Source organism: Pipistrellus kuhlii, unplaced genomic scaffold (genome assembly GCF_014108245.1).
Source record: "Pipistrellus kuhlii isolate mPipKuh1 unplaced genomic scaffold, mPipKuh1.p scaffold_m20_p_2, whole genome shotgun sequence".
Taxonomy (NCBI): Eukaryota; Metazoa; Chordata; class Mammalia; order Chiroptera; family Vespertilionidae; genus Pipistrellus; species Pipistrellus kuhlii.
Window position 1 is genome coordinate 101529066 of NW_023425515.1, and position 27259 is coordinate 101556324.

General features: G+C 44.0%; 1 protein-coding gene and 1 pseudogene across 2 annotated transcripts in view; both read left to right on the forward strand.

Moving 5' to 3' along the window:
- The window catches only part of NUP210 (nucleoporin 210), a 138594-nt gene that overhangs the window by 26691 nt on the left and 84644 nt on the right, over positions 1-27259 (forward strand). For both annotated transcript variants that reach the window (XM_036445567.2, XM_036445568.2), the window contains exons 4-10: positions 12946-13042; positions 16463-16613; positions 18323-18455; positions 23145-23303; positions 23836-23904; positions 25772-25878; positions 26516-26656. In XM_036445567.2, coding sequence (XP_036301460.1) covers positions 12946-13042; positions 16463-16613; positions 18323-18455; positions 23145-23303; positions 23836-23904; positions 25772-25878; positions 26516-26656 — 857 coding nt within the window. The remainder of the gene's footprint in view (positions 1-12945; positions 13043-16462; positions 16614-18322; positions 18456-23144; positions 23304-23835; positions 23905-25771; positions 25879-26515; positions 26657-27259) is intronic.
- On the forward strand, positions 5454-6497 carry LOC118724806 (annotated as a pseudogene).

A 27259-nucleotide genomic window follows, 5' to 3' on the forward strand; every position in this document is an offset into this window, starting at 1 on the left:
ATCTTAAAAGCATCAAGATAAAAGAAAGCAGCTAGTTACTTACAAGAAAGCCCCCATAAAGCTGTCAGCGGATTTCTCAACAGAAACTGCAGGCCAGAAGGTATTGGCAAGAAATATTAAAGTGATGAAAAGCACTGACCTATAACCAAAGTTATTCTTTTAGTAAAGCTATCTTTTAGAATTGATGGACAGATAAAGAGTTTCATAGATAAGAAAGAGCTAAAGGAGTTCATCACCACCAAACCAGTATTACAATAAACATTAAAGGGTTTTCAAGAAGAAGGAGAAGGAGAAGCAGGGGGATTGGGGGGTGGGGGAGAGAAGGAGAACAGGAGAAAAATATGAACAATAAAATAGCAATAATTACATATCTATAAGCAGTTGAACTTAAAAAAAATAAATGAACAAGCAGAACAGAAACAAACTCATAGATACAGAGAACATTTTAGTGGTTGCCAGATTGGAGGGGGGTTGGGTAAATGGGTGAAAGAGGTAAAGGGTTTAAGAAGTACATATTTGTAGTTACAGAACAGTTACAGGAATGTAAATTACAGCATAGGGGATATGGTCAGTAATATTGTAGTAACTATATATGGTGTCAGATGGGTGTGAGATTTATTGGGATGATCACATGGTAAATTATGTAATGTCTAATCACTGGTGTGTATACCTGAAACTAATATAGTAATGTATGTCAACTGTAATTGAAATTGAAAAATGATTTTAAAAAGTTTAAAAATAATTTCAGGTGTACAGCATAGTGAATAGACATTTATATGTCTCATGAAGTGATCACCCTGTTGAATCTAGTATGTAGGTTAAGATTCTTGTTGAAGAAAGCAAATTAGGCACAAGATGCCTTTAAGATGAAAGATCTTCTAAAATAGGGGTGTCGAACTCAATCAGAGAAGGGGCCAAAATCTAAAATCCAGCCTAAATCGCGGGCCGAATGGTTTACTGAACAGTCATAAACTGTCATTGTGATGGAAACGCAGCAGAGTGCAGTGATGACAGGGCGGTGCAGGCCACATTGCAAGGCCTGGCGGGACGGATTTGGCCCGCGGGCCTTGTGTTTGACACATGTGTTCTAAAATGTCAAGTTCAAACCAAATCCCACCTTGTCTTTGAAATCTTCGCTGACCACTCTAGCTCCTGCTTTTTAAAAATGTTTCCTAGATGGGGGTTTCTCAGCATAGGTAGTATTGACATTCAAGGGAAGATAATTCTTTATGGCAAAAGGCTATCTAATGCTTCATAGGATATTTAGCAGCATCCCTGGCCTCCACCCACTAGATGCCAGCAGAACTCACCAAGTTGTGACAACCAAACATCTCTAGCCAGTATCAGATGTCCCTTGGAAGGGGGAGAACTGTTCTGGGGGCATCTGTTCAATCCTGCCTTCCTCTGTGTGTTCATTCATCAAATAAGTTGCTTACCTTATCTGTTTTCTGGTCTGTGAAAGTAAAATAGGGGATTGAAAGACTTGGTAAGAATATATAAAGGGTTTAGTGCTGCATAGCGCATAATGGCTACTCGTTAAGTCCAGTCGCGTCTGAGTACTTTCTACCTATCTAGATGCAAAGTGTGAATGGACCACAGAGCTTGTGGGAGCCAAAACCTGGGAAGGTTGGAGGTGAGTTGTGTAGGTCAGGACAGTTTCTTTTCTTTCTTCTTAAAAAAATATATTTTATTGATTTTTTTACAGAGAGGAAGGGAGAGAGATAAGAGTCAGAAACATTGATGAGAGGGTCTAGTAATAATTAATGTCGTTTTCAAACATTCGTTTAAAATCTTGCTTGGCGTTGACTTGTATTGACATAACCTTCAAACACGTGGTATCTACAGAACGTGTGAAGTGCAATTAACAAGTTTTGCTTGAAAAAGTTTGTGTTTGGTTTGGTTTTTTTTGCAAAACTAGGGCTAAGAAGATGGCGGATGAAGAGCATATTCAGCACTGCATGCTTTACGAGTTCCAATTAGGAAGAAAAGCAAGTGAGGCTGCAAAAAACATCTGTAGTGCTCTTGGTCAAGATGCAGTTAGCACCAGAAAATGCCAGCGTTGGTTTGAGAAATTTCGCGAGGGAAATTTTTCGTTAGATGACAAGAGTGGTTGAGGCCGTGTGTCCAATTTTGATCAAGAAGCTCTTCAAGCTCTTTTGGTGCAAAATCCTCAAATACCCATCAAGAGCTTGCGACAACTTTAAGTTGTTCACAAAAAAACAATTTCCAATCAATTGCGTGCACTTGGCAAAGTCCAAAAGTTTGGAAAACGGGTTCCTCATGAGTTGACCGACAACAACCATAATCAAAGAGTCACAATTTGCAGTTCGCTCCTCTCTCGTCAAAACTGTTTGCCGTTTTTAGAGCAAATTGTTACCGGAGATAAAAAATGGGTGCTGTATGTTAATTTGAAAAGGCGGCCTCAATGGTTGGACAAAAATGAGGCTCCGCAGCCCACGCCAAAACCTGACTTGCATGCGAAAAAAGTGATGTTGTGTGTTTGGTGGAATTTTAAAGGAATTCTTCATTATGAACTTTTACCATCTAACCAAACCATTACAAGTGCAGTGTATAGTGCCCAATTGGAAAGGTTAGCCCAAACTTTAAGAGAAAAAGAACCCGCGCTGATTAATCGGAAGGGCGTAATTCTTCACCACGATAACGCACGACCACATACTGCAAGAATCACTGCTGAAAAACTGCACCAGTTGGAATGGGAAGTTCTCCCTCAACCTGCATATTCTCCTGATATTGCCCCTTCTGATTACCATTTGTTTCGTTCTTTGCAAAACTTTCTTCTTGGAAAAAAATGTAATAATGAAGAATGCCTCAAAAATGCATTGACCGAATTTTTTGCATCAAAATCACAAGAATTTTACAATAGAGGGATTAAAATGCTTCCTGAGCATTGGGCACAAGTAGTAGAAAACAATGGTAACTATATTATTGATTAAATTTTGTTGTATTGTTTAAATAAATTCGATTTAAAAAAGTATTAGAAAACGACATTAATTATTACTAGATCTAATAGCACTCTGCCAGGTTTGGGGTGCTGCCTGGGAAGGGAGGGCCTGGCCTCTGCTCCCAGATTCTCTGGCTTTGGGGAAAGTCTGTGTGTAAATAAATGCCCAAATGTATCTCAGTAAGTGGTGTTGAGAGTCAAATTAGATGCAAAGTGTGAATGGACCACAGAGCTTGTGGGAGCCAAAACCTGGGAAGGTTGGAGGTGAGTTGTGTAGGTCAGGACAGTTTCTTTTCTTTCTTTTTAAAATAATATATTTTATTGATTTTTTTACAGAGAGGAAGGGAGAGAGAGAAGAGTCAGAAACATTGATGAGAGAGAAACATTGATGAGCTGCCTTCTGCACACCCCCTACTGGGGATGTGCCCGCAACCAAGGTACATGCCCTTGACCAGAATCGAACCTGGGACCTTTCAGTCTACAGGCCAACGCTCTATCCACTGAGCCAAACCAGTTTTGGCAGGACAGTTTCTTAGAAGACATGATGGCTGTCTGAGCCTTGAGGATGTGAGGTTTTTCTAGGCAGGGAAGGCCATTTTATTTTTAAAAGAGACCAAAGCTCAGACAGGGGTAGGTTGCAGAATATAAAGGATCCTGTGTGTCAGATGTGGGATTTGCACTTGGCCTTAGAATAGAGGGCGCTGAGGAAGGAGTTTGTGCAGTGAGGTGATAGGAGCTCACCTGCAGGACTCTGGGTATGTATGTATGGGGAGGAGGGGGAGAATACTTGCTCTTTTTGGGAACAAATGACCAAAATTTGAGGCCACATAGGTGCCAGGCACTCCTCTGAGCACTTCATATTTTCCAATTCATTTCATGTGCAGGGGATGAGACCGTGGCACAGAGTGAACACACACATGCATGCACACAGGCATGTCCTTAGTGTGTAGCAGAGCCAGTCTGAGTGCCAGCCTGGTCCAGAGTTCACTGTCTTAGCTGGGGGTTAGCAAACTTTGTGAAAGGCCAGAGAGTGAATGTTGTAGGCTCTGCTGTCTGTACAGTCTCTATTGCAATTACTCAGCTTTGCTGTTGTTGCTCAAAGCAGTCTTAGATGGTGTGTAAATGAATGGGCAGGACTGTGTTGTAATAAAACTTTATTTAGAAAAACTGGCAGTGGTCCAGAGTTGTCTCCAGGGCTGTAGTTTAGTTTACCCATCCCTGCTCTGAGCTACTCTGTTCTATTCTCATCTTAAGTCACTTTTTAAAAAGTGATAGATTTTAAAAAGATTTGTTCATTTTTATTGATATTTTATATCATGAAATTCACCTATTTAAAGTGTATAATTCAATGTTTTTTTAATATATCCACAGAATTATGCAACCATTACCACTAATTGTAGGACATTTTTATCACTATGAAAAAGAAACCCATACTCATTAGTAGTCACCTTTCATTCTTTCCTCTTTCCAGGCCACAGCAACCACTGATCTATTTTCTGTGTATAGATTTGCCTATTGTAGGCATTTCATATAGACAAAATCAGACACTCTGTGACCTTCTGTGACTGGCTTTTATTTTTAAAATATATTTCATTGATATATTTTTTTTTTTTACATAGAAGAAGGATGGGATAGAGAGTCAGAAACATCCAACAGCTGCCTCCTGCACGCTCCCAACTGGGGATGTGCCCGCAACCAATGTACATGCTCTTGACCAGAATCGAACCTGGGACCTTTCAGTCGCAGGCCAATACTCTGTCCATTGAACCAAACTGGTTAGGGCATGTGACTGGCTTTTATTGCACATAATGTGTTTCAGGTTCATCCCTGCAGTAGCATGTGCTTCTTGGATATAGGCCCAGGAGTGGAAATAATTTTTATTTGAGAAACCGCCAGGCTTTCTTCCACAGCAGCTATCCTATTTTACATTCCCACCTGCAATGCATGAGGCTTCCAGTGTTTCTACATCCTCACTAACACTTGTTACTGTTCATCTTTGTTATAGTTAAGTCATTTTTTTGCTAGGTGTGTATCCTTTTTCCTCAGGCGGTTAGTGGCAATGCTAGGAGTGGGAGGGTGGTTGTTCCTGGCCTGCCCCTGTAGGACAGGTGCCCATTGGCTCTTGATAGTCACCTTTTCCACTCCTGAGGTTCCAGTGGCACATGAGGCCATTTCCAGAATAGGAAGTCAAGGTTCACCAGCTAGCCTACAAATGCTGGATCATTCATTAATCACCCAAATCAAGGTCCCATCTTTGCAGTAAGCAGGTTCACTGTGAGGGTGTCACACTTTCTAGTTGGTTAATGTTCCCCAGAAATCCTTGGGTCAGAACCTCAGGTATCTCTTCTTTCTTTTCCCTGAGCTTGTGTCATCTTTACTAGCCACAGTGCCCTTTGTCAACAGGAACTTGACCTTTGTAACCTTTGAGGACCTAACAGTCTCAGAAGGGACACATCTTATCTAGACCGGTGGGTGTTTTCAGACTCTGCTTATGGCTCAAGGAGCATTGTTAGTAGTACCCAAGTCTGGGCGGCCTGTGGGGCTGAGGCGGTGGGTTTGAGCCACCCAACCCTCCTCTGCCCTGCTGCCACTGGAGTGCAGGGACCCTTTGATCTGCATGTGTCAGTTGTAAGGCCGCTGCCTCGCGCTAGCCCTCAGTCCGCAGGCTCTCCTTCCTCTACTGCCTGACTCCCACACCACCCACCAGTCCGCTGGCTGCGATCAGGGAGGACGTGAAGCTGGAGTTTCCCTCCGCAGTGCAAAGATGCCGAGGAGTGGACCTACCCTATGAGAGGAAAGATGCAGAAAATTTTACCTGGATTGTTTTAGGCCCATATTCTTCCGCTATGAAAAGCAAGCTACCTATACTACAGAAACATGGAGTAACCCATATCATATGCATAAGACAAAATATTGAAGCGAACTTTATTAAACCAAACTTTCAACAATTATTTAGATATTTAGTCTTGGATATTGCAGATAATCCAGTTGAAAATATAATACATTTTTTTGCCATGACTAAAGAATTTATTGATGGGATCTTACAAACTGGAGGGAAAGTTTTTGTCCATGGAAATGCAGGGATCTCCAGGGATGCTGCCTTTGTTATTGCATATATTATGGAAACATTTGGAATGAAGTACAGAGATGCATTTGCTATGTTCAAGAAAGAAGATTTTGTATTAATCCTAATGCTGGATTTGTTCATCAGCTTCAGGAATACTTAGCAAAATTAACAATATAGATGATGTCACCACTCCAGATAGAAACAGACAGTTTGAAGAGAACACATGAAGAAGATGATGATTTTGGAAGCATGCAAGTGGCTACTGCACAGATGGCTGACTCAAGAGCACCATAGAAGATGTGAATTTCTATTTGGGAATGAGAAAACACTAGAAACAATACTAATGTAAAATGCTAAAAACACAAGTGGTTTCTTTTCAGTTATATGTTGCTTCCATATGTGTTTCTCTACAAGTTATTAAGCAACATTTTAAGATATTAGATTTCTGCAATAGATGGCGCTGATGGTTTTGCTCCTTTTCTTTTCTTTTCTTTTCTTTTTCTTTCTTTCTTTTTTTTTTTTTTTTTTAACACTTTACAGTTTTATTTTATAAACTAAAATTTTGGACTTGCAAAGTTATTGCAATAATGCACTTTTCATACTTTGAAATTTATTTGTATGATATAAAGTTACTACTATAAACAAAATGCAAAGTTGGGATTTGTTTATAACATTTGAGTAATTTATAACAAAAGAATTTCCTAAAGTTTGCCAAAAATTAATTTTGTGTTCTATATATTACATTTAAAAAATCATTTTACAGTTCAATTTTATGATGGAGCCTCTTACAGAAACATTAACAAATGCAGGAACCTGTCACTTTCTTTTTTAGTATAATTAAATAGCTTAATTACCCATTCATTTTTTAAAACATCTTGATCCCTTATTACTAATCTTGAAATCATGACATTAAGTCAACTATCCTTACTTCAAGATGATCTAAATATTGCTTTCTTTTCTATTACCTTTCTAATTTATTTAGTCTATAGAAGAAAAATATTTAATGAACAAAAGATTCATTGCTTTATACAAGATGCTGAAAAACAAGGAGAGTTTTAGATTTTCAAGTGACTTTCTTTCCCATTTTTTAGAAGCCAAATGTGTTGTTCTTTTTAGAGTTGCTTAGCCAATTTTCTTTGTCTAAATAGTCTATAATATACCAATGTAGCACGATTTCCCCCCCTAATGAATCCCAAAAAAGAAAAGTGCCTTGTATTGTAAAAAAAACAAAACAAAACAAACCCTCATGACCTCTAAATGAGTATATAGAACCTTGATTAATTTTTAACATTTTTCTTTAACTTTCTAAACCCATAAATTAGTATAAAGTGAAAGCCCGAGTCTTGAAGAAACTTCAGTAAATAATTTGGAAATATTTACACCTTTATTTTATGTTATCCTAATAATTCTTTGAGGTTGTTCTGACTCAGAAGCTTTTCTTTGAAAAGAAGCATTTATTAAGGAAAAATGATTTGTGGGAGACTTTAGAGTATTTTAAATGTGTGTATTAATCAGTTCTTTGCATTGAGTTAATACAAATTTGCCCTATAATTTGCAATAGCAAAGTCACTTTATGGATCCTATAATATATATTCAATATATATATATATATATATATATATTATTTATATAAATAAATATATTTATATATATGAATTGTTTTAACAAAAAAGTTTTTTTGCTATTTTAAGTATGATGTGAGGGAGGAGTGTTTTAACTTTTATAGTTGATAATTTATGTTAGCACAAACAAAACTTTTCTCAGTCCTCTCTTGAGGTGCTTTACTGATGGGAATGATTTCCATACATTCCCTTGGTACCAAGAGGTACTATGCAAAGTGACATTACACCAAGTTACATGCCAGGCTTTCTTCCCTAAAATGTAATAATACAATAAAAGCTTGTTTTATCAAGCATAGCAGGAGTAGAAATTAATTAAAATTGCTTTGTTAATAAGAGTCAATTCCTGTTGCCTCAGATGGAATTCCTACTCTGATTTCCCTTCCCTTTCTCTGTTTTATGACCCTGAAAACAACAAACTTCATTGTGGTTTGTATTTTGTTGTGTGATTATGTCATTTGGTGGCTGGCTGGTTGAGTCAAGATTTGCACTGAGTGTTCAGAAATTCCAGTTGGTAAAGTGCCATATAACACAGCTTTCCTGTAAATAGATCCCTATTGGATAAGTCAGCAAAGATCTTTCTTGTAATCTAATAATATATGATGCTTCATTCAGCAGAAAGTCTGCTCAAAAGAATCTTTATGGTAGTACATTTAGGTTTTAAAAATGAGGTAAAAGATTTTAAAAATTAGTTTCTTAGGTATACATATCCTCTCTAGTAAGTTGGGCCAAAAAATACAGATTTAGTTATTTATAGCTGATAATTTTCCACTTTTTTTAACACTATAATTTTTATGTTCTCACTAAAGTGCCTGCCCAGCACTATACATTAAAGACTCTCTATCACAACACTGTCATGAGTACAGTATTAATGTGGACAAAATTATGTTATTCTTTCTTTCATATAAGAACATTGCAAGTTCGTTTTATCTGGGATCGGTTCTTCCCCTAATGTTCATCTAGTTCTGGTAGCTCTTCCAGTCTTTCTTCTATTTGGTTCCATTTCTGTGCTTTCTTCATTTCTACTGATGTTTTGTGATAGTTAACTATGATACATTTAACCAATCATGGTTTATTTTCTAGAATATTTGAATAATGTATAAATGGCATAGTTCCCAACTTTAAACATTAAATATATAATCTGGGCATAGAATTTAAAGTGAAATTGCATTAAGACATAAGGCAACTATTTTGTCCATTTTGAAAGTGAGAAACTTAAATATTGAAAATATTCAAACTGAAATGGCAGTATTCTAACCTAATATCAGTTAATTGGTTTATATATTATTTTACCTATTAGATGTTTTAAATAGGTAAAATAATATAAAAATACTTTTATTTGTATCTACTCTATGATGGAAATGTTAAATTGTAATAGCTTTTGCTACAAACTCTCAACCACTTAATTTTTAGAGTAGAATATATATTTCAGGGGGATTTTGTTTCACTTGAATTTAGAAGTAATGTCAGAAAATGTTAAGCATGTTTTTTTTAAGAAAATATAAGGTTTCTAGTTGTCTTATTACCATAGTAATTCAAGTGAATTAGAAGTATTCAACTGCTAAAATTATAAAGTTGGGATGCATATAAATGCATATATATTGGAGTCTCAACTGATGTAAAGTAAATGATAAAGTACCTGGTGGATTCTTTTTTTCCCAATAACTGGCTTAACCCACACTTCCACAACAAACTTCACTTCAGTATTTACTTTATTGTTGTTCATTGAACAATGCTCCAAAAAAGAAATGTTAGGAAATAGCTGAGAATTATTAAGATTTTATTTTATTTTTGGTTAGAAAAAATGTTTGTAGGGAATTGGAATGCTGGATTTTTTTTGTCTTACCCATACATGGCAATTAAAAAAAGGTCAAAATATTCAGGTTTACATGTTAGCTCTTTTATAGGGAGTTGCCATTCCTCATAATTCAAAATGTGTTCTATAGATCAGTACATTATACTGACATGTAATTGCTATTTACTATGCAGCAAAAATTCAAGAAAAATTAACCTACAGTGTCTACTTACCTTTGTATAAGCAATTGCTTAAGTAGCTCTTAACATTTGTACTTAGACAAATTGTTTATGTATATTTAGGAATGTCCCAGTGAGAAATGCTACTAGCCCAGACACAAAGTATTAAAATTATTTTGTGAAGATTGGTGGTTGTATTAAAACTGTTGTGCCATTATACAAAAAAAAAAAAAAAAAAAAAAAAAAAAAATAGAAGAAGAAGAAGAAGAAGCATTGTTAGGTGCCTTCTGTATACCATGCACTGTGCCAGTCATTTGCTCTCAATGAATAATGCTTGTTGCACAGACAAGGAGGCTGAGGCCCAAAGAGCTTAAGTAACTTGCTCAAGGCCCCACAGCTCATGGATAGCAGAGTATGATTGGAACTCAGGATGTCTGATTTTGTTGCTTGAGCTCTGGTCCCCCAGGGCACATCGCCTGTTTCCTGCTGCAGTGTGTTTCCAGGGTGGGCTCTGCACAGGGCTGGGGGCCTTTTGGCCCAAGGGCATCTGCAGAGTGATTGTTTCGAGCTAATGTTTTTCACTATATTTTTCAGCCCCCACACAACTCATACATGGCAGAACTACGCTAGCTCAGGGTCACCAGTGATGCCCTCCTTCTTTCCCCTCCCCTTTCCTTATGCTGCATGTTCTTCTCAGACAATCTTCCAGCGTTTCTTCCTATTTCTGCTTTCAAAAGCTCTGGTCCCTCTGAACATTCCCTTTCAGACATTCTCCCAGGGAGCTCTCCCTGACCACCAAGGAGGAATCTATCCCTCCCTCTGACAGTCACTGGGTGTGGGGTATTTTTCACTCTGCATTGTCCAGTCCAGCACTTGCAGAGCAGAACAGGGTGACCTCATTCTTCTGGCTTCTCTGTGTTTGACACTAGGCTTTGGGCCCAGTGGGCATTCATTAGAGATTTGTTAAGTTGAATTGCTCAGTGTTTTTCTGCTGTCCCTAGACCAGGACAGGGGAGGTACAACCTCTTGAGATTGGACCCTGAGTTTTCTTCCTCAATATTAACACTTGGAGTGTGAGGCTGCAAGGTCATAGGCTTAGTCTGTCCCACATAGTACGTGCCAATAACTACTTGTGGAATAGAGAAAGCAAAACTTTAGGCAGAAATTTTTTTGGACTCCCCTCCCCCCAACCCCACATATTCCTGTTGCACACATCAGTCTGAGAGGTGCCACACATTCCTGTCTTCCCATTTGAACATGGTGAGCATGCAGGAGAGGCTGGGTGGGGTAGAAAATCAGAGCTATATGAAAACGAATTTCCTATTGCCATTTTTCATGTTAAGAGACCCCAGCAGGCCTCCCCTAGCCTCAGTTTTGTCCTCTGAAGGTCGTCATGAACAGTACTTGCTCGCAGGGGTTGTCCAGCGCTGCCTACGCACCTCGCTGGGGCCCTTTTGCCATTTGATCTTACCAACAACCTTGTGCATTGCTATTTTTATTCCTATTTTACACTGAGAAAAGTGGTGCTCAGAGATGACCTGAGTAGGTCAGTACACTTTAGTGATGTGAATGGACTTGTGCCAAGAAAGGTTTTGTATTGAATTTCTGGTCAAGCTTTGACAGTCTGCTGCAATAATAGGGGAAATCCATTCTTTTCCCAAGTAAGTGGATTGCAGAGTCAGCATGCTTAGCTCTGCCACCAGAAGGGGGGAGTTTGGGCTGGCTTTGCTTTAGGCTCCCACTTGGACTCAGTGGCAGGAGAAAGGTTCTCACAGTCAGAACCATTAAACAGAGGAATGGGCTATATTGGAAGGTGGTGAGCTGCTCACCCCTGGGTGAGCAGGAAAGGTGTAGGGCCCTGCAGCAGGGAGCAGTGTCCTTGGGTTGGACTCTTGCAGCCAACATGCTTCACTATTGTGGGTTTTACTATCTACTTTCTTAACTAATGCCCAAATACTAAGGAGATAGATCACTTTGGTCACAATGCTTTGAGGTTTAAGAAATCACAGACCTTTACCTTTAGGTTGCTCAAAATAATTTATTGAGCACCTATAGTGTGTGTCAGGCCTGCCAAGGTATCACAGAGATAAGTGGGGACAGTCCTGTCCTCCTGATTTCCCGATAAGTACAGCACTCAGACAGCAGAGCACACTATGTGTAGTAGGAGGGCCATGAGCCAGCACTGAGCATGGGTCTCTTGCCCACTAGGCTGGGGTCCAGTTTTCTTTGGGAGGAGGATACAGGGTCTCTGCAGCTGCCTCCCTGCCTTGTTTTTTCCTTGTTCTGTTCCCTTTTGCACCCTATATGTTCACTCAGGAGGGAACTGGATGAGTTTTCACAGCAGCTGGGTATTTTGGGTCCTCCCTTGGAGCTCCAAGCTTGTGTCCATTGTGCACGGGGTTTTTCTTCTCTTCTTCTGACCAGTTGCTAAGTTGATGAAAAGACATCTAAAGAATGGTAAGGAATGGTCTCCCTTCATAATAAATGCCCTGAAAAGTAATGACAGTGACAATTTTGTGGGACTTTTGATAAGCACTGTTTAACTTGACCTTGGAGACCTCACGGGAGGTGCAGGGTACAGGATCCTAGTCCTGTCTCACTCTAAACACCATGCCCTGTGTGCTGGAAAATGCTTTTCTAGGCTTCAGGTGCTCTGCTTTAGGGACTGTGCAGGCAGGGAATATAGATGATGGGGGAGGAGTGGATGTCGGACAGTAAGGTATGGTAGGAAATGTGGCACATGTGTGATCGTGTCCCTTTTAGAGAGGCTGAGCCAGCTAGCTACTGCTCACAGGAAGGAATAGAGCCCAGGAGCTTGGATCTTCAGACTTTTCAAGAGCAAGGCCAGCTGCACATGGCTTTCCATCTGCCTCACCCTGGAGCCCAGGGGTCTCAGTGTCAAGGTGAAGAGACAAGAACCCCCCAGCCCTTTGAAGCCAGCCAGCAGGTTAGGGATATGCCTCTCCTCTGAAGTTTCTTTGCCTGTGTGGGAAAGTGGTAGGAAAATGAATGAATCAGGTCTCAAGAGCTGCTGCCTAAACTGTAAAGTGCTTACAGGCCCTAGGGGTGATGGTGTTACGCACTATACTGAACCTGTGTGAGTAAGGCGGAGGTACAGTAGGAAGCACACAGAATTCATCTGAGACAGGTCTGGGTTTACATCCCAGCTTAGCTCCTCACAGCCTCTGGACTCTGATTTTTTAAGCCTCAATTTTGCACTGCCCTCATGCCTCCTTTGCAGGGGCCTGAGGACTTTCCCTTCCCTTGGCCCCAGGGAGTTAACTCCAGCATGTTTACCACCTTTTTCCCATCTGTTCTTATAGGGAACACATTCAGCACCCTGGCTGGGCTGGTCTTTGACTGGACAATCATGAAGGACACCGAGACCAGCCACATCTCTGACTCCCACAATGCACTACGGTGAGAACTACTTCTCCTGTAAAGGGAAACGGGAAGGCGGTGTCACTTGGCTCTGAGCAGGCTGGAGGTTTTAATTGTGGTCATTGCCGCTGTCAATGAGGGGCGATTGCCAGTATGCCAGCCAACATTCCCCCAGACTGACTTAAGAAAAAGAGTTTTGGCCCACACAGTTGTGTGGGAATTTTGATGCTTTTGCAGCCCATTGGGTGTGTTCTGTGGGCAGTTATCAAGGAAGCTGGGTGTCCAACTGTAGAAGAGAAAACTTGTCCCTGGTATTGGGGTACAGGGCAGGATTCTGTGTGTCTCCAGAGGGCAGCCTCCAATTGGGGGTCAGTTAATGGGGAGACAGGATCCAGCTAAGAGGACATTCTCGGATGCAAGAGGCTGTGTTCCCAGCACCAGAGTACAGACTGATTCCTCACCTATCTTGACTCAGTCACTCCTCCCAATAGCTATGCAGGCTTACATACCACCATTTTCTCCACTTTTCAGACAGAACTGAGAGTTTGAAGCCATTTGTCTCATATTAGTAAATGGTGTAGATAGAATTTGAACTCAGATTTTTATAAATCCTCATTATGAATATGGTAGCCACCACCTCGTCCTGGCCATTTGCATTTACGTTAGGTAGAATGAGGAGCCCAATCTTTAGGTAGCTACATCTGCGGTGCGCATCACTGTGCAGTCAGTGGCTACCACCTGTGGACAGCATGGGTGTGCGTCCATCACACCCACAGGCTCTGTGGGCCAGTGGGACAAAGACCTGGGCCTGGGCTTTACCTCAGTGATAGTGCATTGTCTCATGCTTTATCAAGTACGTTTTAAAAGAGTATAATCCCTCTGGGGGCAGGAAAACTTAATTTTTAAAAGTTTGCAGTCATTTTCAGCCTATGGAAAAGTTGCAAGTACAGTATAAAAGGTGGTTTCCCTAAACCAGCAATTTTCAAGTGGTGTGCCACAGGAATTTTTAAAACATGCAATAGGTGAATGTTTAGTCAGGGGCATGTTCCCTTAGATCACATGTGTCAAACACAAGGCCCGCGGGCCAAATCCATCCCGCCAGGCCTTGCAATGTGGCCCGCACCGCGCTGTCATCACTGCACTCCGCTGCGTTTCCATCACAATGACAGTTTATGACTGTTCAGTAAACCATTCGGCCCGCGATTTAGGCTGGATTTTAGATTTTGGCCCCTTCTCTGATTGAGTTCGACACCCCTACCTTAGATCATCAAGTAAAAAAATGACAATAGCTAAACCAACAGAGCCATCTGGTATGAATGAATCAAAATTATACCTCTTTTTTTTGTCAAATTGGCAAAAATTATAACATGATTTTTGATGTGTCACAGAATTTTAGTAATTCGTTTATGTGCCATGAGATGACAAAGATGAAAATTGCTGCCCTAGGAGAGCAGGTTTGCCAGCCTGTTGCCCCATCACCCTGAGGACTTCAATGTGCATTTACTACCACGAAGGGCGCTTCCTCCATCACCACAGCATACTCACCAAAAATCTGTAATAATAAAAGCACAATATGCTAATTAGACTAATGTCCTTCTGGATATCCTTCCCAACAACTTCTGGACGAAGCTAGGACTTCAAGGGAAGCCCGGATCCCGGGTGCCTGCTGGTGGCCAGAGGGAAGCTGGTGCTGGTAGCTGGGAGAAGGAAGGCCTACTTTTGCATCTGGCCTTTAGTTAGGAAATAAACACTGATGCATACAACAACTTCATTCATATTGACCAATTACTCCAGTTCCATCCTTTGTGGCAAAACCCAGCCCAGAGTCCCTCCATGTTGTACTGTCACTTAGTCTCCATCAGCCTGGAACCGGTTCATGGACCTTGACATGTGTGAAGGCTGCAGTCGAGTTATGTTGTAGAAGGTCTCTCATTTGGGGTTTATCTAAAGTTCATTCCCAGTTAGACTCCGAGCTTTGCATCTTTGGCAGGAATATAAAAAAGATGAGATTCTGTATTCTTCTAATTGCATTGTGTTACTATTATGCTGGTCCATCACTGATATTGATGTTGGTCTATCGCTGTCATCACTTGGGTTGGGTGTCTGCCGAAGGCCCCAATATGAAGTCACTTTCTTACCCCCTTGCAATTTGTAAGTATTTTGTGGGGAGCTAAAAGTACAGTATTTATCCCTTTAAAGGTCTAGCTCAGGGCTCTAGGACTCACCCAGGCTTGGCTCACAGCATCTCCTGGCAGATACCCTCATGTCTTGACCCTGCACCTCTAGGCACTCTTTTGGGCCAGAGATCTTCCCAGGACTGGGACCGTCAGTGTGTTACCTGGAAGAGCTCTGGAATTGGGGGTTTCTCATTAAGCCTGGGACATGGGCTTGGCAGTCAAAAGTCTGGATTTCAGTCCCGACCTGGTCACTTCCTGCCTGGAGTCTTAGTGAAGGAATGTGACCCTCTGAGCATCAGCTTCCCTCTGAGGGGCCCTGTGGGTCAGCACATGGAGCGTGTTCAGAGCCCCTCCTGGGCCTAGTGCACACTAGATGTTCAGAGAATGCTCGTTCCTGGGCCTTTTCTGTGCCACTAGACCCGTTCCCTGCTACAACAGGCCCCTGAGCTCCCAGTCACCCCATATCTGAGCCAACAGTTATCTGAAATCTCAGGTACTAAGGTGTACTCAGCATATGACACCTAGTAAGATAGGACAAGGAGATAGATCATGGTGCAGTTTAGCACCCAGCAGGCCTCGGAGAGAAGGAAAGCATCTCCAACGGATGGCTCTTGTTAAGGCAGAAAGGTAGGCTTATTTGTAAATCACAGGCTATAGGTAACAGACTGTCTCAAAGGGATCTCTTAAGCCAGCCGTACTTGCCAAACAACACTCTGGGGAGACTCCACACATCTCGACTTCTTTCCCCACCTGGGCTTTCCCCCACAGCCTGACCCTAAAAAAGGATAGGATGTGATATGATTCCCAGTCCTGAGACTTTGGGTCATTGAGACTCATTTCCTAGAGGCAGGAGCTAGCCCAGGGGTAGACTGAAACATGGCAAGTGGCCCTGGGGAGCCTGATGGGCATTTTTGACACCACCCCAGCTGGGTCTGTTGTCTGTGGCCTGCTTCTTAGTCTCCATGGGCCTCATCTTTCACATCTGTGAGTGTGAAGCATTTCTACTAAGTGGATGATCCTCAAATTTCAGTGTTTATCATAATCATGTGTAGGTTTTGATAAAATGCAGACTGACAGGCTTCATGCAAACTAAGACCTGGACTAGGGTCCATGAATGTTCAATTTTCATAAGGATGTTGGCGAATCTGATATAAGAAGTTTCAGGGACACATTTCTAAGCAGCACCATTTAGGGCAACACCTCTTATTTTATCACCTGGTACCTACCAGGAGTCCTGATAGATAGTGGATGTGTGAGGTTCTTTGGACCTGTGTTTTTCTAGAATCCTTCCATTCCTGGAGTCTACCTACACACCTCCTTCCTATATATCAGAGATGGAGAAGGTGGCCAAGCAAGGGGACACCGTCCTGGTGTCCGGGATGAAGACCGGGAGCGCCAAGCTCAAGGCTCGCATCCAGGAGGCCGTGTATCAGGTGGGCCTGGGCGTGGGAGGCGCTGGGCTTCCTGGGATGGAGGCAAGATGCCTGTTCACCGCATATGCACATTTCCTCATGGAAGTGAGATGCCCTGCCGTGAAAGTTTCACTGTCATGAAAGGGGAACTTCAAGGTATGATTCCATGTTTTTGTTAGTTTGGGTTGGATTTTTGGGCCACAGCACTAGAGTGCACCATTTGGAGTCACGAAGCATTTGTTCCATTCTCAGTTTTGAAGGTTCAGGAGCACTAAGATTTTCATTAATTAGCTTACTTTCAACAACTACCCCCTGTGCAAATATAGGGACATATCCAAGCATTGGGGACTCTGCAAACAATCCTGATTTGCCCTCCATGCTGTCTCTTCCTATGCCAACATAAGCCCTGAGACTGGCGGTTCCATTTGTGGAGAACTAGTGCTCCTCACCTTCCCTCCACCCCCAGCATTGCCCTGGCCTCACCAGCATCTACTTTTTCATCAGTGCCTCATTTTGAGAGGGGTACCAGAGGAAAAGGGTGGGTTTTGTCACAGTTCTGGCTCTTTCCAGGCTCTGTAACAGTCTGTTCTGCCTGCAAACTGCAAACCGGAGATCATCCTTTTGTTGGCCTGGTTCTTGGGTCACAGGCAGAAAGGCAGTGGTACTTCATCTGCCTTTTAATCTGCAAAGTGACAGATGCAAGAAACCTTCCCACATTCAGTCTCTTTGGCAGATATGCCATTAGTTTGGGAGTCCTGAAGGGTTTGGGAAACGTGGGAGGTGCCATGGCACAGGGCTGACCCGACAGGACTCTGCTCTTAGCATTTGGAGACAGTTTGCCTCTTAGAATTCTGGGCCCTCAGGTGGTGTGCAAGGCTGAGATAGACAGGCCCTTTGTCCTGCCTGTGTCGCTAAAGGGTTTCCCTGCTTGCCTTTCTGGGAGACATCCACCACAAAGCCTGGCTCTGAATGTTCTTTGAGTTTTCAACAAGTAGGGATATTATTTAACTTACTGTTAAGCCAGGAAACCTGTAAAATGTTACAGGTGAGTAAAAAGAGAACCCAAATAATTTATGAATAGATGCAAAGCTGGTCAATATCCACTGGGTGGTAATCATTTGCACCTCTTGTCCTCCAGGGAAAATGTGTTTCCATGTCTGTGGATAGGAATCATCTGCTTTGCCATCAGTTTTCTCAAACTTGCAGAGTTGCCAAGCAGATGGCAATGGAAGGCACAGGCCCCGGAGGACGAGGGGCGATGATGCACTGCAGTCCACATAGGCAGTCTTTCTCTCACTCAGAGTCACTGAGGAGGAGGACTTGGTGGGGCTTCACTGTGGGCAGGGACAGGCCCAGAAGCAGGGGCTGAATGCTGTCAGGGACACCTACCTCCCCGTTCCATGCTGGCCTCAGGTTTCCTAACCCTCTGTGAGCCCCTGGTGACCACAGTATCCATGGAAATCACTCCTGGCTCCTCACTTTGCTTTCTGTTTAATTTTTATTGTGAATTGAGCTGTAACACACTTAGAGGGAATGTTGAATGCATGCCTGTGGCACAAGCACGGCCTCCCTGGGGCTTTGGGATCTGAAGTGTGTCATTCTTTCACCCCTACCTTCCCTGTCCTCACAGTACGTACTGAAATGTTCTGAAGGTTCCCTTTCTCTTGGCCGCACCCCCTCTCCTGTCCCCGACCCCACCTCACCTTTTCTATCCTCTTCTTTATGCCAAGAATGTCCATGCTGCAGAGGTCAGGCTACTGATTTTGGAGAATATCCTTCTGAACCCAGCTTATGATGTTTATCTGATGGTGGGGACCTCCATTTGCTACAAGGTGCAGAAGATCAGGCAAGGAAAGATTACAGGTGAGTCACCAACTCAGGTAAAATATACATAGTATAACATTTACCATTTTAATAGTTCAGTGGCATTAAGTATACTCACATTGTTCAGTTACCATCACCATCATCCATCCATAGAACTCTTTTCATCTTGTAAAGCTGAAACTTTGTCCCCATCAAACACTCTCTATCCCCTTCCCCAATCCTCTGCTTTCTGTCTCTATGAATTTGCTTCTCTAAGTACCTCAAATAAGTGGAATCAAACAGTACTTGTTGTCTTGTGACAGGCTTATTTCATGAAGCATAGGTCCTCTAGGTTCACCCATGGTGTAGCACATGTCAGAACTTCCTTTCTTTTTAAGGCTGAATAATATTTCATTGTATAGACAGACCACATTTTGTTTACCCAGTCATCCTTTGACAGATGCCTGGGTTGTTCCCACCTCTTAGCTATTGTTAATAATGCTGCTATGAACGTGGATGTGCAAATATCAAGTTGAGACCCTACTTCCAATTCTTTTGGGTATTTATCTGTGAGCTTCACATTGGACTGGGTTCTACCCTTGATTTGCCATCAATTGCTGAGCAGCCTTTGCAAGCCATGCGCCCCCTTTTGAGACTCATTTTCTCCATCAGAGCCCTTAAGGCCTTTCTGTCTGTGCTGTGTGGGCAAATTGAATGGATGGACATAGATTTGTTCTGGAGATACGAAGAGCTGTGTACATGTGATACATTTCATACGGTGAGTGTTCTTAGTGCAGCACCAATCCTATTAAGAATTATTATTATTATTAGAGGCCCAGTGCATGAAATTCATGCATGGGGGGGTCTCCTCAGCCCAGCCTGCACCCTCTCCAATCCAGGACTGCTTGGGGGATGTCTTGACTGCTGGTTTAGGCTTGATCCTGGACATCCCTCTCACAATCCTGGATTGCTGGCTTCTAATCGCTCACCTGCCTGCCTGTCTAGTTGCCCCTAACTGCCCCCCCAACCCCCATTGGCCTGGTCACCTCTCACTGCCTCTACATGTTGGCCTGATTACCCCCAACTGCCTCTTCCCTGATGGCCTGGTCACCCCCAGCTGCCCCCCTATGCCCCCTCACCCCCCGCCAGCCTGGTTGCTCCTAACTCCTTCCCACTACTGACCTGGTTGCCTCTTACTGCCCCCCTCTGACAGCTTGGTTGTCCCCGACTCTCCCCCCTCCCCCCACTGTCCTGGTCGCCCCATGCAGCCTGCTTGTTCAGTCGTTTGGTCATCCCTCACTAACCCTCCTACCAGCCTGGTTGTAGGCAGCCATCTTGTGAGGTCATGAGGGTTAATTTGCATATCACCTCTTTATTATATAGGATTGTAATTTTGTTTAGCGTTGACACATTTCATGATTAGAGCACAGGATGTCAAGAGTCTCTGGAACAAGAGTGTTGCACTTGGGGACCATCAGTTGAAGGCCTGGATCTGTGTCTAGGCAGGTGCCTCACCCAGGTTGGAGGCTGCATGCCTGTGATGCAGGGTATTGTTTAAGAAGCTGCATGCTTCAGCTTTCCACCAGCTTGGTTGAAAAGACAGTACATTAGCTGAGAGGAGTATTACTGTGTGGCACCCTTCGAGGGCCATAGAAGCCGAGAACAGGCCACTCCTGCCTCTGCGCCTGGCTCTCTCTGACATGGGGTGCACCCTGAGAACATCTCCACAGTAGGACTAGTGAGGGAGGAGAGGGGTTCTTAGTACTTATAGCAGGTGTTTATGTTGCTTACAGGGTGATGTTTCTACTCAGTCCTGTAGGCATTTGTATTGCTTGCAGACCAAATTATTAGACAGAATAACGAAACTATTAGACAGAATAAAATGTCTAATAACACAGTAATCAAATTATTAGACAGAATAAAATGTGGGAAGGACATGCTGGCTGATGAAATTGATATCTGAGAAAGACTTGAGTGAATGGAATGGTGAAAATTATTGACATAAAATGTCCTGATGTTTGGAAAACCAACTGCATGGATGGATGTGGGCTGGGTTCCTGTGTCAAAGACAATGTTGGAAGGACTTAAGCCAGTTGACCCTTAAACTATGGCTGCTCAGAACTAAAGCACACTGGCTGCATGACCAGACACTAGAGTTCAAAACAGGAAGTGAGCCCATGCCATCGTGAGCTCAGACCTCCACTCAGCAACTCCATGGTCATCCCTGGACCCGACCCAGGGCAGGGGACTCTGACAATTAGAAGCACATCTGGAGAGCCAGCAGGAGGGGTCAGAGACCATGTTTCCTAGGAGAATGTAAGGGTAGCCTTAAGGATGGCTATTCTCTGCATATGTCTGAGCTGGGACCCCAGGAGCAGTGGACAGTGACCCTTAACATCTGAAAAGTTTCCCATATTCAAGGCCCCTGACAAATAGTGAGCTCTGCATTAAAGAGGTGTTTAAGGATTCCGTTAGGCTTCTCCTCATTTTTATCATTTTAGAGTTTTGTATATACATGGTAGGGCAAAAGTAGGTTTATCTTCTTTCATATGGCAGTAATATAATGATTTATAAATAGCAATAAAGAATGGAGGGCATGACAGAGGTTGGACTAAATGAAAGAAGGTGAAGGGATTAGCCAAAGAATATGCTTATATGCATAACCCATAGACACAGACAACAGTGTGGTGCTGGCCAGAGGGCAGTGAGGGACTTGGGTGGTTGGGTGAAGGTGGGCAAAAGGGGGAGGAGGAGGACATCTGTAATAATGTCAACAATAAAAATAAAGTTAAAAAAAATAAGAATGAACTGTTTCATATGCTCAGAACTGTAAACCTACTTTTGCCTGGCCCTGTATGGTTATGTCTGAGTTGTGCAAGGTCCCTCGAGAGTCAGTATATTCATTTGGAGAACTTTAACAGGGAAGCAGCTAGTGCTTCATATAGCAGCATAAAGGAAAGCTGCCCTACTGAGCGAGCAATGGCACCATCTCATTTTAATATGACCAGCATCATGGACACACTAAACCACATGCTGAACACTGATGCATACACTGCTCAAATCACAACAGCACTACTGGAGCACCCTGTTAGAGGCAAGGAAATGAGCACACTTTAAGAGACTCAGCTCTAGGCCAGAATCACCTGGAGGGCCTGTTCACAGCACTGGGGCCACCCCCTGAGTTTGCTTCAGCAGATTGTCACCCCCAAGGGCCCACTATGTGAAGTCCCCAGGTAAGGCTGCTGATCCAGGGGCTACACGTTGAGAATCCTCTGCTCTGCTATAGAATCTTGGGGACTAATCAGAACACACAAAAGATTTCCCAGTATAGGAAATGGGAAATGAATCCTTTTGGATTCATTCTGAAGACTGCTCCAGCTGAAACTTCTCCCAGGGCTGAGCAGGGAAGTTGTCAGGCATTCTCCATGGCCTCTTTCTTCTCTTGCTAGGAGGCTGGAACATGGCCACTCCTGCTGGGCTTGGAGAGTTGGTTACTTGACAAGAAACTGGTGGGGAGGGCATGTCAGAATGTCAAGACTCTGTGGTCTGAGTCCCAGGTCTGTGGGACCACTCCCAAGCTTCTCCTTTCATTTCCACAGTGCTCCCTCCTTGGGATACAGATATCAGGAGTGACAGTTTCAAGGGTTACTGAGGGAAAAAAATGGGGTAATGTGTATATATTCAGTTCCACACTATCTTGGTTTCCTGGTCAGCAGTAGCCACTTAGATCAAAAGTGCAGACAGAGAGGGTGGGTTCTATTAGCTGTTATTTCTCAGGGAAATTGTTTTCATCCTGGTCCCTGCTGAGTAAGTTCTCTCCACAACACAGTATGGAGCAGGGAAGTATTAATGATGGTCAGGTAATGCAGGTGGTCTTGATCCAGCATCTAGAAGCATTCAGGAACCTGGAGAAGGTGCTGTGCATAAATTAAATAAGAGTCCAGAGATGAAACATAATTTTGGAAGGCATTATGGGGAGTCAGAGAACATTTAGCTAAAGGAACTAAGTTCTTACTTGTCTCATGACCCCTTGCTTTTTATTAACACAATTTGTCCTAAGGCAAGGTGGAGATATATACATTAAAGGGTAGGGTTTTGTATACAAAATCCATTGTCAGATTGGAAGAATTGCCTTGGCTGTTCAGGTGTTTGGCCAGTAGGAGGCAATAACATGTAGATTAAGATGCCCTCAGCTGTCAGACAGCAAGCAATCACTCATGTATCCCTTTCAGAATTGGGGAAATGCCCTCAACCATCTCCAGATGATTCAGCCAGGCTGACATGCTGGATTTGGCTTCCAGGATTAGCAACAGAGAAGATTCTTTGCATGTGGCACACCATGAACCAGAACCTTTTCTGTAAACTTCCAGAGGATACCCAGCCCAGGGAGCTCCATCCAGACTCTTAGTGCTGCAGAGTGCACTTCTGTGGTGAACATCAAAGGGCCTTGATATTCTGCAAGCAGGCGGCCCTGTGACAGAGGCTGTGCTTAATTTTAAAAAGCAGCATATGGCAGCCACAAAAAGCTAATTGCCTCTAGGATTCATGAAGAGTGTCAGCTTTCTCCACAGTCATGGGAAATAATACTAAAAAAGTGTTGAAAAAAATAAGCAAAAAAAAAAATACCATGTGGCTATATTACTGGCAGCAGGGATTCTTGATGCAGTTGACACATTGGCTCCTGACATTTCCTCTCTTCTTGCTCTCTCTCTCTCTCTCACCTGGCTCTCTTTGGGTTTTGGTGGCCAGAACTCTCAATGCCTTCAGATCAGTACCAACTGCAGCTTCAAGACCACATCCAGGGTCCTATGGGAGACCCCAGCCGGCCTGTGACTGTCTTGGCTCAGGACACAACAATGGTCACTGCTGTGCAGCTGGGACAAAGCAGCCTGGTCCTGGCCTACAGGAGTATCCTTTCCTTCAGCCAGCATGCCCAATGCATGTCCTATGATCAGGGGATTTGCTGTTTTGGAAGGGGAGTCTTTTTCTCCTGGGAAGCTGGGCTAGGCTAAAAATAGCCCTGTTTTCCATCAAGATCTGAAAATCAGAAAGATTGCTCACCTCTGTGGGTGACTCACTGGAAAAGCTCCCGGATGGGAGCTGGTTGTGAGCCTGGAGCCTCACTTTCAACTCCAGAACACCTGCGATCTTCTCTAAGGGGCTGGCTGAAGCTGTTACCACAATGGCATCATCCCATGTTTCAGACTTTTTGGGGTGTCCTGTGTGCCTCCAGTGTCCTCTGCAGAGACCCCCTTTGCTGATGTACGAAGTACAGGGTGGCTCTGATTCTGGAAACAGCTCTGCCCCACTTGACACCAGGCAAGCAAGTTTCCCTCCCTTCTCTGTCCATATGGTGGGTGATGGGAGCCATCCTACCCATGCTGAAGCCTGCCAACTGGTTTATTTACTGCCTTGTTTTGTTCCTTAATGAGGAATTCAGGTATCCGTATGCAGGGTGCTTCCAGGTTACCTAACAGCACCATCTACGTGGTGGAACCCGGATACTTGGGTGAGTGTGGGCATCCTAGATCCTGGATGCTGTTCTTTTTTTATTACTTGAGTTAGGAAATAAAAGAAAAGTCACAACTTCCAAGAGAATGCTTCACTCTGACCAGCTCGACCAGCTGGGAGGCCTGGGGCCATCAGCACCCACCTGCCCTTGCCAGGGCTGCTCCTCAGTCCTTCCCCTGTCCGAACCCAGAATCTGTCAGAGGCATGATGGGGTCAAGTAGATGGCCAGCTCGTCAGGGAAAGAAATAGGATAGGGTAGAGTGAGAAGGGCTTTGTCTCTTGCTGGCTTTCATAGCAGGGCTCTGTCTAGACCTGATCATGGTCATGGACATTTGGAGGTTAGAAGGGCCCCTAAGGTACCATGATAGTTGGTAGATGTCTCCTTGCAGAGGAAGGAGAGGCTTTTATCTGAGAGGAGGGGAGGAACCCATAGCCATGAGTATAGTTAATGCCCAGGAGCTGCCATGACAGATGAGGACTTGAGATGTGTTCAGACACTCCAGATCACCAATGCAACACTTCTTTTGGAATGGGATTGCTCACCTGTTGAGTACAGTGATGTGGCGCAGCAACCCCAAAGTTTTCTTGCATGCCGCCATGTCAGATTGCTGTTTGGTGTAGACATCTATGGATGATGTGGTGACAGCAGGCAGGATAGCCTGCATGTTTCAGGAGCTCCACTTACTTAGAAATACCTCCTTGGCATCTCCCAACTGTCTGGTCTATGATGGGCATGGTATTCCAGAAGGTAGACAGGATTCTTGGTGCTTGGTGTTGTGGGGAGAGGCCAGCACAGCAGGCAGTGACAGGACAGCTGGGAGGGTTAATGAGAGTGCAGAGAAAGGCTTCAAGAATATGCTAATTGAGGCAGGCCTTTTCTAAGAAGCTGCTTTTGCTAGTGGGGCATCATGGCCCAGAGAGCAACATGGGTAATGGTGTGGAGGTGAGAAAGCACATAGCATCACAGGGGGCAGCAGGCAGCTGGTATGGCATCTACTGTGGGAACAAAGCAGGGGTCCTGAAAGCAGGACAGGCTCACTCAGGGAGTGTACCAAGTGCTAGGCCTCACACGTAAACCTACTGTGCATTCAGAATGTAGATACAATGTGGGTTCAGAGTGCAGCCCTTGAGTAGACTCAGAGTATAGCCTCACTGTGGAGTCAGACTGTAGACCCACTGTGGTATCATAGCATACATTTATTGTGGTTCATAGGATAGACCCTTGTGGATTTAGGGCATAGACTCACTGTGGATTCAGAGTGTAGCTTCACTTTGGATTCAGAGCATAGACCCTCTGTGAATTCAGAGCATAGAACAACTATGGATTCAAAGCATAGACCCTATATGAGTTCAGAGTATAGACTCACATGTATTCACAATAGGCCTACTATATATTCAGAGTTATATACCAGTATGGATTTTGACCTACTATGGACAGGTGAGTTTTGAGCAGTCAGTGTGGGATTGTCTTAGAGATCAGCTCAGGTTTGTAGGGCTTAGCGCTGATGCCCAGCATCAGATCCCAGTCATTAACAGCTGGTCTTTTTCCATGGAGGTGAGCGGTTGTGGGCTGTCTAGTGAGTACTATGGGGCCCTTCCAGTGAGCACTTATATGTCTCTCCAGTTGAGTGATCTAAGCCCTTCCAGGTAGGTAGTTGTAGGTTCTCCAGGTAAGTAGATGTGAGTCGTCCAGGTAAGTGGTTGTAGGTACCCTTAAGTTGAGCGTTTGTATGTCTCTTCAGGTAAGTGGTGGTTGTGGGGCCTCCAGGTAAGCAGTGTGGGCCCTCGTGCTAATGGTGCTTAATCCCATCCTGTATGGGGCTGTGGCCTGAATCATCAGATGCTGCCACTTGCCTTTCTTACAGGGTTCACAGTACACCCTGGTGACAGGTGGGTGCTTGAGACTGGACGCCTATATAAAATTACCATTGACGTGCTTGACAAATCTGGCAACAAGGTCTACCCATCAGATGTAAGTGGCTGGCTGCCTATGGTCATGGGGTGGGGATGTGGGAGATGGGGAATAGCTTCTAAATGAGTTGCCCCCAAAGAACAGGGGTCCCCATGCAGACAGGCTGAGTTCAGGAACTTCCTAGTGGTGCTGTTGGGTCTACAGGAGGCACTATGTGGGATCCCTGGGGCATCTTAAGGACCAGTACACCTGTGTATCTGCACCCCACAGACTCATTCCCACAGGGCTGGGCTGGGTGGGAAAAGAGGCTGTAGGCAGCAGGGTTGAGGAGGTGGTGGTGGGGAGGTGGTGTCTGCCAGCTGTAAGGGTTTCAATGTCCTTTACTGTATTTGGTGGTCTCCTTGCTGGGACCTCAGGGCCTATGAAAGCTGACTGCAAACTTTTAGCTCCCAGGAGTCCCACGGGGTAGCTATAGCAGGAGCACCAGGTCATCAGGTCAGGCAGGGAGGGAAGCCGGGAGGGATCAAGGCCAGTGTGGGCTTTGTCCAGCTTGTCTGTTGGCTTTTGGAGGCCTACAAGCCTTGGGGCCCTTTGCCTGGCCTGACTGCTGCTTTCAGGTCACATGGCTTCTGGCCTGCATCTGACTTCCCTGGGTTGTCTGAGAAGCATCTCTTACCTACCCTGCCTTGCCTTCCAGAACATCCGCATTGAAACTGCACTTCCCTCTGAGTTTTTTGAGGTGCTCTCTTCTTCCAAGAATGGGTCATCCCATCAGGTCAGGCCAATAAAGAGAGGCCAGACAGCTGTGGAGGCAGCCCTTACCTCTGTGGTAGATCAGGTAAGTCAGCACCCCTCATCCACCTGTGCCCACAGGCAGAAGTGTTAACCCAGACTGGATGGGATCCCTGGAGAGTCAGGGACCTAAGCACAGCCTATGTGTACCTTGAGGGTCCCTCTCTGTCTGGGCTCACAAAGGATGTCTAAGGGTGGCTTGGGGCTCTTCCTGTCACCTGTTCACACACCGGGCCAAAGCCCCTCTTCCTCTGCCAGCCCCCTGTGGATTCAGAGTGTAGCTTTGGGAAAAGGGTCAGAACTCTTGCTGAGGAACAGTGTTGGGCCCATGCATCCAGCTGCACCAACCAGGAGCCACCAGCATCCCTTTGGCTGTTTTGGCTGTGGGTCCTTCAAAGTCTCTTTTACTTTTAAAGTTTTTACATATATATTTTTAAAATTTATCTTTATCTTTGAGAATATTACAAATGTGCCGTTTTCCCCATGATCTTCACCGTGCAATCTCTTTTCCCACTTCCTCCCACAAGAACTTCACAGCACTATTGTCTGTGTCCATGGGCTATGCATATCCTATCTAATAAAAGCTTAATATGCAAATTATCCCTCACTCTGCTACACCCACCAGCCACGCCCACTAGCCAATCAGAGC